Source organism: Labeo rohita, chromosome 4, assembly GCF_022985175.1.
Source record: "Labeo rohita strain BAU-BD-2019 chromosome 4, IGBB_LRoh.1.0, whole genome shotgun sequence".
Taxonomy (NCBI): Eukaryota; Metazoa; Chordata; class Actinopteri; order Cypriniformes; family Cyprinidae; genus Labeo; species Labeo rohita.
The window spans coordinates 20,461,379-20,475,487 of record NC_066872.1 but is presented as its reverse complement, the minus strand read 5'-3'; the positions used below and the strand labels follow the sequence as shown (position 1 = coordinate 20,475,487).

Sequence of the window (14,109 nt, the reverse complement as noted above, 5' to 3'; positions counted from 1 at the left end):
GACAAATTAGCTGAGGCTGGGCATCATTTGAATTTTTTTTAATAACTGGCAAGACACGGGAAAAACCATGTAAACAGGTTGCCTGCTGTTCGTCCAATCAGTGACAGTAACACTGCAAATATGCAAATAAGAATGTTAACCCAGGGTTTAGGAATGTACAGTGTGAAACTTCTGTTAATGAATACCTAGGATTTAGCCTCTGGTATAGTATGAGCATTGTGAAACGTGATTACAGATAACCCAGGATTCCATTTATCCAGGGTTTAGGATGACCCACGGTTAACAATTTCAAGTGTTAAAAGCCTGATACATGTGTACATGTGAGCCCTATACTGTGAAATGTCAGCAAACAAACTATAGCTTTTCACTATAGTGGTGGCAGCAAATGAGTAGACGTCTTCACTTGAGGGGTTGTTACCTCCCTTCCCATAGAAGGAAATTCAGACCCTAAGCTCTTACTCCACCGGGTCTACATCAACACTTGACACAGCACGGCAATGTCCATGTATCCAGTAGGTCTTACCCTTACACTTTAACTGCTATTGGTGTGATTAGGAGAATTTGGTATGGTGCTTTCCATTTCATGCCTTAAAATTTGTAACGGTTACACTGTCAGATTGAGTTTGGCATACGTGAGGTTTATGTCTGCATATTTCAAGTCAATGTGTCTTAGATTAAGGTTTTCTGTGCACAATTTTTCACCCACAGGTGACAGAAGTTAAACACCCAATACTGAACTGAGTCAATGTATTGTTTGTGGGTAACTTATCTAGTGCAGCTGTACAACTTTGCGGGAATGTCAGCCATGGGCTGCCAATTGTGAGGGTCTATGAGATCTTCCCCCAAAATATAAATAACCCCAATAGACAGAACAGACCTACATAAATACATTTTACAACTTGTAGACAGAGTCTCCCTCATACTTCCCTCTGAAACAGACACATGCTCTCCAGAAAAGGACTCCTTTTATTCATTCATCGACAAACCTTTCATGCATGCGACCTTCTTATCATGCATATCCCCAGGTCATTGTGTATATTATTACCGTTCTTGTGTATTTTCTTGTGTATTGTACTGTTATGTGCATACTTATGATAGAACCACTAGTTAATAAAACCTCACCTATACAATGTTTGTATCTATGAATTTGTATTTTGATTATTTTAATAAAAGTGTATATTATATGTTGATACCTATGCAACATAATAGTGTTCTAAGAATCTCAAATAGTTTTGTATCAACACCCAATCCAGTTACATATGTAGAGTTCAGATGCAAAACCAGCTAAAAGCCATCTCGATCAAAAATGAGATAATGATACTGAGTGAATGCTCTCGACACATATTATACGTTCATCAAATACTTTTTCTTCAAACTTGCTAAAATCCCAGCCTCAGCCCAATCAGAAGTACCAGTACTTACATAGAAACCTATACATCTGAGCCTGATAAAAATGCATTTTTTAAAGAAAGATGTCAGATGGATTTAGCTGGTTTTGCATCTGAACTCTTCATATGTAAAATATCATCCTAGAAGACAAAGAATTGTGCGATTTCCTTCCAAATGTACCATTCCTCATTTGCTCACTCAAATTCTGAGGGTGTAACACCAGACCTCAACTATAGCCATGTCTTCACTTTCCATCTGGGAGAAAACTCTCCCAACCATCCCTGAGTCAGAATAACATCTTTGGAGTTCATCACCCTTCAAACCCAAATAAATGTGATTGCATTTCCAACACCACCAAACCTTCAAAACATCAAGACTTTCATCTGAGAGTGCATCCAGACACTCGTTCAATGACCAGGGCAATGCAAGTATCGTACATTTAACTAAACAAAACAGAGGTTTAGTATAAACTGTAGACCCTGTTGTAAAACAGCACTGATGGTTTCACGCAGGTGGTTAACTAATTCAGTTTCCACTGCTGCATTCTCTGGTTTCTCAAATGGTTTCATTCATCCACATTAACTCCCCTGTATATGTATGTATGTGTGAGTGTGTATGTTTGTACATTTAGAGTAGTTATGTGTTTAGTTAATAAAGCTTATGTACATCACATGAGTTTCTTATTCTATCACTGCTTGTAAATGTCCCTTTACGATGTCTTGTTACATACTCTAATGCAGTGGTTTTCAGTCCTGCTCCTGGGGACCCACCGCTCTGCACATTTTGTATGTTTCCCTTATTTAAAGCAGCCGTGGCCTAATGGTTAGGGAGTCGGGCTTGTAACCAAAAGGTTGCAGGTTCAAGGCCCAGGTTCGGGAGGGATTGAAGGTGGGGGGGGAGTGAATAACCAATGCTCTCTCCACCCTCAATACCATGACTGAGGTGAGTCCCTTGAGCAAGGCACCGATCCCCCAACAGCTCCCTAGGTGCTGCAACAATAGTGATATGGCTGCCCACTGCTCTGGGTCTGTGCATGTGCACTTGGATGGGTTAAATGCAGAGCACAAATTCTGAGTATGGGTCACCATACTTGGCCTCACATCATGTCCTTTCCTTTAATACACCTGATTCAGATCAGCAGCTCATTAAGTGAGAACTCCATGAACTCACTGAGTGTGTCAGATATAGGAGACATACAGAATGTGCAGAGCAGTGGGTCCCCAAGAGCAGGACTGAAAACCACTGCATTAGAGTATGTAACAAGACTGCTCTAATGCATTAGTACTCTAAGGAAGTGCCCTCTAGAGGAGTTAAAACTAAACGAAAAAAAAAAAAAGTGTTAATATATCCTTTACCATTGTATGTAATTGTTTTCACATGTATTGCCTTAGCTACAATGTTTTTATTTGTCTGTAATATTTAGTTACAGATGGTCAGAATGTCCCAATTCTTGACATGTCTTTAAAATGTAGACAGACGATCACTGACACCTCTCTGGTGGGACGAAACCTTGGCTGAGCTTTATTTGGGAGCCCAAGTTGATGTGTCCCATCTGATCAGGCCAAACGGAAGTTCAATTGCAGAGGAAACTAGAGGGTCAGCCAGAATACCTCCGCAGCCACTCCACTCATGTAAACACTGGCCAACGGTCATCTCGGAAGATTCAGCAAGATGCTAGGGTCATGAAAGATTTGGGATGTGGTCCTCTTGAGCATACGTCAAGCATTTCTCTGGAACTGGAGGACTCCTATGAGGGGTCATTTACATCTGTATAACTGTTTTTTACATTTAACAGTTTTGTGCAGTTTACAGGTGTTACATTATGCTTGTTATGCATGTGTGAGAGAGCATGACAGTGTGAGTGAGAGACTGCATGTGTCTTCAGAAGACTAAACTGCTTAATTCACATGGATTTATTTAACAATCTCATTATGAACGTTTTGGAATAAGCAACTTTTTAGGGAGTAGCCTTTCAATTGAGGAACAGGAACCTCTCAGGTTTTAATAAAAATGTTTTACACATGTTTTAAAAACAAGTCATGTCAATGTACAAATAAAGTTCACCTTATAAATGTTAAGTTGAATTTTGCAGCCCTGTCTGGCTGCATTTGTTGTGTTAATGAAAAAAATAAAACTGATTTTTTTTTTCCTGACCCTGCCTATTACAGAAAGACCTTATACACCCTAAATGGTTTTATTTGTGGATTTTAGCTCAGCTTTTAATTCAGTAAAGACCAACATTCTTCTGTAAACACATTCTTCTGGTCTTAATGTCAATACAGTTGAGTTCTCTGGATCAGAAACTAACATTCCAGACACCCACTGAGGGTCTGTGTCAGTGGGAGCAGGTCAGATGAGCTCACTGTGAGTACAGGCTGCACAAAACTGTTTTCTCTCCACTGTGTTCTTTTCCCTTTTCACAAGCGAGTTTATGATAGAGGAGAAACACTTTAGACTGTTGAAGTATTCTGAGGTTTTAGCTGTCCACCCTTTATGTGAAGCTGTCTATATTCAATTGTTTCTAAAACAATTGAGCCAGTTTCAACTGATGACCAACATGTTGAAATTGTGGAAAACTTTAAATACTTTGGTACAATCCTGGACTCTCAGAAAAGCTTCTCTGAGGAAAAAAAACAAAGTACATTTTTAAGATACATGGGTTTGCAGAAGTGGAAGTCATCATTATTGTGCAAACTTCTATTGTGATAAATGGAAACTGCAACAAATATATTTTTGTGTTGATTAGTCACAAGAATGAAAGATGTCAAATTTGTGTTCACCTCCTCAGCCTTTGTATAGAACTAGTTTTATAATTCAATGGCAAGATTGTAAAAGTTGTAAGATTTACTGCTAATAACTGTGGAAACGCATCATCATACGCATATAATAGACCTTTATAAGGGACTTTTATTTTCCTCTGGCGATGCGACGTCATATAGCTGCGCTGCGGTCCTGTATATATTGTGACTGACCTGAAGAAAGGTTTGTGGGTTTTTAAGTTTGTAAATCAATGCAAACTGTTCTATCAATTTGCCCGTGTTTACAAGCTACGTAAAATAAATTAATCGATCTTAAATATAACGTTGTAATACTGTATTTAATGTTATTTTTGTGAGTAAAGCGCATCCGCATATTAATAACAGAAGAGGTGCGCCTCATTTCGCTCCCGATATCGTCAGTCAATACATCGTTCAAGTACGGGAAAGAAGTGAGAGTAACTGACAGTCGGAATAATATGAACCAAAGAATTCGTAAAATAACTTGAGAGAGAACAACAAACGCAAACGTGTTATGACAACTTTTACAAAGCAACTGCAAATGTTTTCATGAAAGTGTAATCTATTTAATATTGTGTACAAATAATTGAATACCAAATATAAATATAATTAATAACTCTGTGTAATTTGTATATTTTTATTTGACATTATATTTATTTTTATTTTATTTACACACTATTATAAAGATGGCGTTTATTAAAGAGGAGAGTGAAGACATGGAGATTGAAGAAGCTTTCAGAGTCAAACATGAAGATACTGAGGAACAAACAGGTTGGTTTTCATTCTCAAGGTTGAACTCACTCATTTGATCCTTTTTAAAATGTCCAGCTCTACAGAAATGAATGATATTTATGAAATATGTCATAGGAGTGCTGTAATTAAAATGGTTTGACAGATCACATGAGCAGACAAAAACTAAATCTGCCTTCAAGTGCAGCTGAGAAGATCCTGCTTTCACATTGGGCATTTATTATGACATCATGCATTTAAGTTTTAACAATAATACAGAATTAGCCTAAAGGTTTTTTTTTTTTTTTTTGTAACATTAAACCTAGTATTTGCTTCTGGAATTAAAACCATTCATTTCTATCACTTTTAATTATGCAACAGTATCTGTTGTGCCAATTTTTCTATTTCAGTAAGATAAGAGGGAGAAAATTTTGAACATTTATTTCTTTCAAGAAACAGTCATGAGTGTGTGACAAAAGAAGGAACACTTTGACACTGTTATCCGTATCCTAATCAAACCTGGATGTCCTTTTAAGGTGTCTGTCTATTTTCCTTCAGACTAGGGTTACTTGCATTTCTAAGTATTTAATGCAAATCATCTTCTTTAGAAACTAGGGTGTAGGGTCTCTAAAATAACATCACTTGTCTCACACTTGTCTTGCACATAATACCAACATAAACAAATAAGAAACTTCTAGAACCACTTTTTGCACATCCAGATAACTCAAGCATATTGATGAAGCATTTAGACAGTCTAAAGAACACTTCTTGATAAATTAAAGCAAATAATACCTATAATAATAAAACTTCACTCACAGTATCTAACAAAAACATTTATTTTGCCTGAAGTAAACCCTGAAATGTGAATGATCACATTTGGCTACTGCATCCTGTCTACATTTGTTCCTCATTTAAAGTTTTTGGTGAACAAATAAAACAGCCAGTGGACACTAAAAGATAGAATGGGAAATGACTTTCTTGTGTCAACCTAATTCTCATTGGTTTGAACTACCATGATCTTTTGTTCTTTTCTAAAACTTTTTTACATTTTTGATCTAAATATATATTTAAAGCTGAAATGACGATTTTATGTGTATATTCCCAAATTACATAAGTACTAAAGTTTTATTAATAAATCATGTGTACTTTTATATAAAAACAATTTAAATTATATCCAGTTTATTAACAATAAAGCACATTAGCGTGAATCACACTATCCTCCTTTGATCTCATACTGTAGGTGGTTGACACACATCAACAGTGGTTCTCAAACTAGGGTACGCAAACAAAATTCGGAGATTTGGCATTCATTTAATTCTACCCCAACTTAAAGTAATATTAAAACCGAACGCCAGTGATTATTATTAATAACCCATTCGTAACTACAGCATTTTGCTTTATTACTGAACTAATGAATGAGTGACACAATGCCTGGCTGATTAAGACATTGACTTGCCGCCATCTATTGGTTTTATTTTTAAATCTACAAGTATCACTTCAATTTGCCGTCATTTACTGCTTTATTATATTAACATTACACTTATTGGAATGTTAAGAATATAACATAAAACGTGACATACAATTAATAAAGATAGAAAATCCTTTCCTCTATAAAGGTAAAAGAAATCATAACAGCACAAACAAAGAAACTCACAAAAGAAACATACTGTGGTAAAAATGTAAAATGTTGAGTTTTTGTATTTATAGCATATTATATGCAAAAACATAACCAAGAGTGCTGTTTTCTTAAATATTTTATACAACGGTTTAATAAACATAGTTAATAGTGACTTACATTTTAGAAAGAATATTGACTGATGGAAATAATTCCAAATAAAGATCATAGAGTAGTTGCAGATCTCTGAATGACACACAACCGTGTTTTGTTACTGATTCAAGATTTTTGTATGAATCCTGTGAGTCAGTGATTCAATGACCCATATGTAAGAAGAGTAATTTGTTTCATTCTTGAAGTAATCAGACATTTGAAAGAATCAGCTGAATGACTGGTGGTGTTTAGTGTCACGCCAACAGCAGCAGCAAGGGTGCCATCAGCACAGCTGAAAACACAATAAGCTAAAGCTTGTCACAAAGGATTTAGAGAAAAATCTTAATGGATTACATGATATTTTTTTGTTTTCAATCTGAATTATTTCATTTTAAAGAAGTTATTTAAAGCTTTTCATAGATATATTTATCATGTCTGTGAGGCAAGTATTCACTGAGTTTCGGTTCATTTTTGTGACGCACTCCTGCTCAAGACCGAGACATCTTTATTTTACAAAAGCACAATGTTTTGTTGATATTGTGAGTGCACAGAAATAAAAGCAGACTCTACAGTTCCAAATGATGTATTACTCTTACCTTTATGAGCAAATATATTAAGCCACTGTTAATTAGAAAAAATGCAAGTGATCGCACTGGAATCTCCATGTACTGCAAAAAGCACAAGCTTCCACTCTACCCACAAACAACTGGATTTGCAGCAAACAGCACACATTTATATAGGTTAAACGTTTAAACTAACAGTGATGTGCTTGAAGTGTTTATCTATGTATCTATTTATTTTAGGCAAGTCCTGATACTTTGAGAAGGCTAAATTGATCAAACGTGTCACTGTCTGCCGCTGGCCACTTGTTAAGTTACTTTAAAACATACTTCTAAATTAAATTAATAAAGAAACTAAAAGAAATAGTGCTGCTGAGCTGATTAGAATATGCATCATATGCAAATGAAAAGTGCAACAGTTCACATGTAATGCCTCTTTAGTAGCATAGTGGATATAGGACAGGAGCACCAGGAGCATGTTTGGACACCCTGGTGTAGGATCTAGCATACATGCATAACATATCTAAATGTTTTGATGTTGATTGCTTTGTGCCATTAAACTGGGGTTGACTTTTGTTTGTTTTTCTACCTTAGACCTAATAGCACTGAAAGAGGAGAGGGAAGTACTGAATGAAATTGAAGAGAAAGATCAGTATGAGAATCGTCATGATTTCATAACCGGAGAAAAATCTTTTTGTTCCTCACAATCTGAAAAGACTTTCACAAGAAAAAGAGCTCAAAGGACAGACATTAAGAGTCATTTCACTTGCTTTCAGTGTGGAAAGAGTTTCAGTCAACAAGCATACCTTAACAGGCATATGAGAATTCACAATAGAGAGAAGCTTAACAAATCCCCTCAGTGTGGAGAGAGTTTAACTCAAAATGGAAAGCTTGACGTTCACAGGCAAATTCACACTATGGAGAACATTTATACTTGCCAACAGTGTGGAAACGGTTTCACTCATAAAGGAAACCTTAACAGGCACATGAGAGTTCATACAGGAGAGAAGCCTTTTACATGCTATCAGTGTGGAAAGAGTTTCAATCAACAAGGAAACCTTGACAGGCACATGGAAATTCACAATAAAGAGAAGCCTAACACATCCCCTCAGCGTAGAAAAAGTTTCAGTCAAAGTGGAAACCTTGATGTCCACAGGCAAATGCACACTATGGAGAGCCCTTTTACTTGCCAACAGTGTGGAAGCAGTTTCACTCGTAAAGGAAGCCTTAACATGCACATGAGAAGTCATACAGGAGAGAAGCCTTTCATCTGCCAGTGGTGTGGAAAGAGTTTCAGTGTACATGGAAACCTTAAAGTCCACATGAGAATTCACACAGGAGAGAAGCCTTTTACCTGCAAACAGTGTGGAAAGAATTTTAGTCAATATGCAAATCTTGAAGCTCACATGAGAATTCACACTGGAGAGAAGCCTTTCACCTGCAAACAGTGTGGAATAAGTTTCAACCGAAAAGGAAACCTTAATTATCACATGAGAGTCCACACTGGAAAGAAACCCTTCACCTGCCATCCGTGAAGAAAAAGTTTTAAGCAAAAACAAAACCTTTATGCCTACAGGCGAATTCGCAATATGGAGATATGTTTTACCTGCCAACAGTGTGGAAACAGTTTCACTCAAAAAGGAAGCCTTAACAGGCACATGAGAATTCACATTGAAGAGAAGTTTCAACCAAAAAGATAACCTTCAGTACCAATTAAGTAAAGATTTACTTAGGAGATTAATTCTAACTGAATAAAAACATTGCTGTCTTTTTTCGAACTGTTTGCTGAACTGATGTAATTTCAAACTGAATTGCCTCCGTTGATTCTGCAGTTTTCCTGTTTATCATTGTAAAGTGATTTGACAGTCTGCATTACAGAAAAAAAGCTGACTTGACATAAGAGTTCACGCTAGAGGCAATTTTTTCACCAGCCTTCAATACCCTGATATACTCCGTTCATTTCATTATTCTCTTGGGGGTAAAAAGAAGAATAGCCCTGCAGACTTTAGATTCGATCCTTATTAAACACAGCAGATCTAGCTAATACAGGGTTATTTAAAAAACACATGAATAGGGCTTTTCACACTTGAAATTGTTGAAGGGTTACTCTGCCCCAAAATGAAAATTTTGTCATTAATCACTTACCCACATGTCGTTCCAAACCTGTAAAAGCTTTGTTCATCTTCGGAACACAATTTAAGATTTTGAATGAAAACCGGGAGGCTTGTGACTGTCCCATTGACTGCCAAGTAAATACCACTGTCAAGGCCCAGAAAAGTATGAAATACGTTGTCAAAATAGTCCATCTGTCATCAGTGGTTCAACCATAATATTACGAAGCTACGAGAATACTTTTTGGACGGAAAGAAAACAAAAATAACGACTTTATTCAACAATTTGTCTCCTCCGCGTCATCGTAGCACCATTTTGGAGAGTATCCACTGGGCGTAAACAGTGTACGCTGTTCTGTGTCAGCTGCGTCACACAGATACGCTGTTTTCATCTGAATCAAAGTGTAAATAAACAGAGAAAACATATCCGTTGGTGGAGCTGACACAGAACAACGTACGCTGTCCAGGAGATACTCTCCAATATGACGCTACAGCGATGCAAAGGAGACGAATTTTTGAACAAAGTCGTTATTTTTGTTTTCTTCCCATACAAAAAGTATTCTCGTAGCTTCGTAATATTATGGTTGAACCACTGATGGCAGATGGACTATTTTGACAATGTCTTTCATACTTCTTGACAGTGGTATTTACTTGGCAGTCTATGGGACAGTCACAAACCTCCTGGAACTACATGGGGGTAAGTGATTAAAGATAAAATTTTCATTTTGGGGTGGAGTAACCCTTTAACCCTGGGCCATCCTAAACAGAATCCTGGGGTATCTGTTATCACGTTTAAAAATGCTCATACTATACCTGGGGTTAACGGTTAATCCTGGGTATACATTAACAGACGTTTCACACTGTACATTCCCCGGGTTAACGTTCTTATTTGCGATGTTACTGTCATTGATTGGACAAACAGCATGCAACCTGTTTACAAGGCTTTTCCCGTGTCTTCTCAGTTGTCTTAAAAAAAAATTCCCAATGATACCTCAGCTATTTTGTCTGTCAGTTCCTTAAATGTTATTTCTGACCGTGCACCATAAATGCAGTGCTAACCCTGCTCCAGAATAGGGTTTCATAACCCCGGGTAAAAAGAGGTGCTAACACCGCCTTCAAATTACAATTGTGAAACGTTTCTTCACCCAGGGTTAAAAGCAGTGTTTGGAATGACAGTAACCGCATTGTGAAAAGCCTATATGTGTATTGGAGCACAGTTGGAACCAGAGTTTTGCATTCCTGATGTAGTATATCGGGGGAAAACCTTAGGAAATCATGCAAAATACAGCTACCTTTAAAACTAGAGTAGCTGCACAATATTCTGCATTTTTGAATATGTATGATCCTCTTTGTGAAAACACTGCTAAAGACATATTTTTGTGATTCACTGTTTTCTACATAAAATCATCCTACATAATGTAAAGAACACTCTGTGAAAATATAACCTTGATATATTTGACATGGCCGAACTCGGTCTATATTAAAGATTTACTTAACTTCAAACTTAAAAAAGCATGTTTTTGAGAAATTCCAATGTAAAGAAAAGCTTCTGCCATTTTCAGTGATACATGACATTTATTTTAAAATTCTTAAGGTTTTGTACAACAGGTCTATGTATTATGATATGCATGCCAAAAAAGCAAAAGTGCTAAAAACATTGAAAGGAATAATCTAATTCATGTATTTGGGTTTTTAGCAATGTAGTAGCTTAAATCCTGCACTACACCAAAAAATGAAAGAAAAACAGAAATCGAATAATTAAATGTAAAAATAATCACTGCATAGTTGTCATTGTATGTATTTATCACAAGCTGTTAATTGTTAGAACTACAAAAATTGTTCATCAATAAATGTGCGTGATTCCCTCTTTTATTGTTTGATTATTAACTTGCTAATGTCTGTGTCATTATTATTAATGCACGGATCTAATATAGCCTATTGTATAAATGGCTTGCATGTTTGGCCCCTTTAAAGCCCAAAGTATACTCCAGTTTTTTACATGTACGCTAGCATATGCATACAGTCGAATGCGCAGCCTTTAATAAGGAGTATACTCCATTTGATAGCGTACATGAACACAGGTGATAGACACATGCACTCTAGAAAGCTTATTTGACCAGATTTGGGAGAAGTCTGTTGCCTACCAAAAAAACAATTAATATATGTGAAAGTATGATGAACAAGGTGAACGTGGTAAACATGGGACGTGGGAGTATAAGTCTGGAAGTGTTTGAAAAAAGATTAGTCATCCCAGTTAGTGGCATATACATTAGCTAATACAGTATTGACATTACAGATTTGCCCAGAAATGACAGCAAATTTACCTGAGGAATTTGAGATCACCTTAGAGAGTGTACAAATGGAATAGATGTATGCAGTAGAACAGCTACACCTTTGGATTTCCCAGTAAATGCACTGCAAAAACGGTGTATCTTAGTATTTTTACCAATTACTGTGATTCACATGTACAGAACATCATATTTTCCCCTTGTACATGTAAGTACAGTGCCCTCCACAAATATTGGCACCCTTGGTAAATATGAGCAAAGGCAGCTGTGGAAATAAATCTGCATTGTTTATCCTTTTGATCTTTCATCCAAAAAATTCACAAAATTCTAACCTTTCATTGAAGTAAAACAATGGAAATTGGGGGGAAAACCTCATTATGAAATAAATGTTTTCCCCAGTTTACGTTGGTCACAATTATTGGTACCCCGAGAAATCCTTATGAGTAAAATATCTCTGAAATATATTCCCATTCATTTTTGACATTTTTTTTAGCACACCAGGGTGGAGCTAGGAGCATGAAACTGTCCAGCCATAACTTCCTGTTGTACAGGATTTTAAATATGAGGAACACAAAGGCCAAATTTCCTTAATTTTCCATCACAAGGAGTAAAACCAAAGAACATAGTTCTGATGTGCAGAACAAGATTGCCGAGCTTCACAAAATAGAAAGTGGCTGTAAGAAAAGAGCTAAAGCACTGAAAATCCCCATTTCCACCATCAGGGCACTAATTAAGAAGTTCCAATCAACTAAACATGTTACAAATCTGCCTAGAAGAGGACGTGTGTCTATATCGTCATAATGGATGATGAGGTAGAGACCTTGAGTAGCCAAAGACTCCAAGGATTACAGCTGGAGAATTGCAGAGATTAGTTGAGTCTTGGGGCCAGAAAGACTAAAAAAAAAATCAAATAGCCACTACTTCACCACATGTTGTTTAGGAGGGTTTCAAGAGAAATCCTGCTCGCTTATCCAAAAACAAACTCCAGCATATTTAGTTTGTCAGATACGACTACAACTTCAAACAGGATTGGCTTCTATGGGCAGATGAAACTTAAAAGCTGCATTTTAGGACTAGGTGGTAGTATCCCATAATATTATTACACCTGCCTGAGATAAGTGGGAAACAATATAGAGCATCTTGAGTGGTAGTACCAGGAGTAGAGGGGAGAGGGTATAAAACGAAAGAGGTCTCAGCTTCATCGGGGTCATCAGGTGGGCACCCTCTCTCTTTGGTGTTTCAATGATATCATGGCCCACAATGGCCCACATGGCCCACTACACCTCCAGAGTTCAATGGCCCACTACACCTCCAGAGGGCTCATCGGCACTAACTGGCGTCCCAGTTGTGTCCCCCTCTGCTTTCACCTCTGTTATGGGCCCAGACGGACTCCCTCCTCTTAATCCAGAGCCATCGGCTCGCTTGTTCAGCAGCACTAGAAAGGCCCTCGACAGCTTGCCGTTGGAGTTGGCCTCGGACCACTAGTTCCTTAAGCAAATTAATAACATCTCCCAACGAAGCCCCTGCAGCCAACTTCGACTGGACAAACCTTTGTTTTCCAGCCACGTTGCTTCACATCACCTGCCAGCTCGGAATACTTAAGGCTCTTGCGGTCATAGGCCTCCTCCACCGCATCCTCCATTCACAGTGAGTTCTATGATGTACACAGTACATAGTGAAGAGGACCAAAACGTAAGGTCTGGTCTGAGTTTGGTGACTGCAATTTCAGAGCTGATTTAGCCTGTTGTACTGCTGCAGCTGAAGTCCATGACCTTCCAGGTCATAGATGGTCAAAGGCCATAAAAGCAGTGGTAGAAGACCAAACTGAAAGAACCAGAGCTTTAATCTGCCAGGAAGCAAGGACTTGTCGATTCTCTCAAGGCCATTACAAGTGTCCTGCTTAATTTGGCCCACTTGTGCTCTGTCCTTGAGGATCACATTATGCCAGCATCCCAGACTTTTAACTGGCTTCTCCATCACTGTTGGTTTAGGTTCTTCTCCAATGAAAAAACGGTGGTCTGACAGTCTTCCTTTGATTAATGATATGCTCCTAGGTTTACTTGGCTTTATTTTCATCTGGGCCCACTCAATATTCTTCTGCAAATTTTCCAGCTGCCGCCTGGTACAAGCCTTGGTTATGCCTATGGCATATTGTCCATATATGACCTAACAGGAGGAAGCCTCAGCCCAGAATTGATCTTCTCACCTCCTACAACCCATGTATGGTGGCCATACTGTGTTTGGTGACTGTAGGAAAAACTTTTGTCAAAAGGTGGCACTATCCCTAGTGAAAAATAAATATACAAAAATGTATTTGAAATACATTTATTTTATGCCACGTAAACTACAATTTTTTTTTCGGTACTTAATAAAAATGCCTTGCAATTGTACTTTTAGTAAACTAAACTGGTGTACGTAAAACCTGCTACATTGGAATAACTGATTTTGTACTTAATGCACTTTAATTGTGGAAGTAGTGCTGAGGTC

General features: G+C 37.5%; 3 protein-coding genes across 7 annotated transcripts in view; 2 read left to right on the top strand and 1 right to left on the bottom strand.

The window, feature by feature from the left end:
• The window catches only part of LOC127164192 (gastrula zinc finger protein XlCGF8.2DB), a 103,765-nt gene extending 94,251 nt beyond the window's left edge, over window positions 1-9,514 (top strand). For 4 of the 5 annotated variants that reach the window (XM_051107976.1, XM_051107978.1, XM_051107979.1 and 1 more), the window contains one exon: window positions 7,818-9,514. In XM_051107976.1, the coding sequence (XP_050963933.1) occupies window positions 7,818-8,758 (941 nt within the window). In that variant the 3' untranslated portion in view covers window positions 8,759-9,514. Of the gene's footprint in view, window positions 1-4,315; window positions 4,372-4,852; window positions 4,938-7,817 lie in introns of those variants that run through there. The other variant, XM_051107977.1, reaches the window with a different exon arrangement.
• Window positions 1-14,109, top strand: part of LOC127164208 (gastrula zinc finger protein XlCGF8.2DB) — a 196,520-nt gene that overhangs the window by 31,503 nt on the left and 150,908 nt on the right. The gene's annotated exons all lie outside the window — the stretch shown is intronic.
• The window catches only part of LOC127164203 (gastrula zinc finger protein XlCGF7.1), a 240,762-nt gene that overhangs the window by 118,153 nt on the left and 108,500 nt on the right, over window positions 1-14,109 (bottom strand). The window lies entirely within an intron of this gene.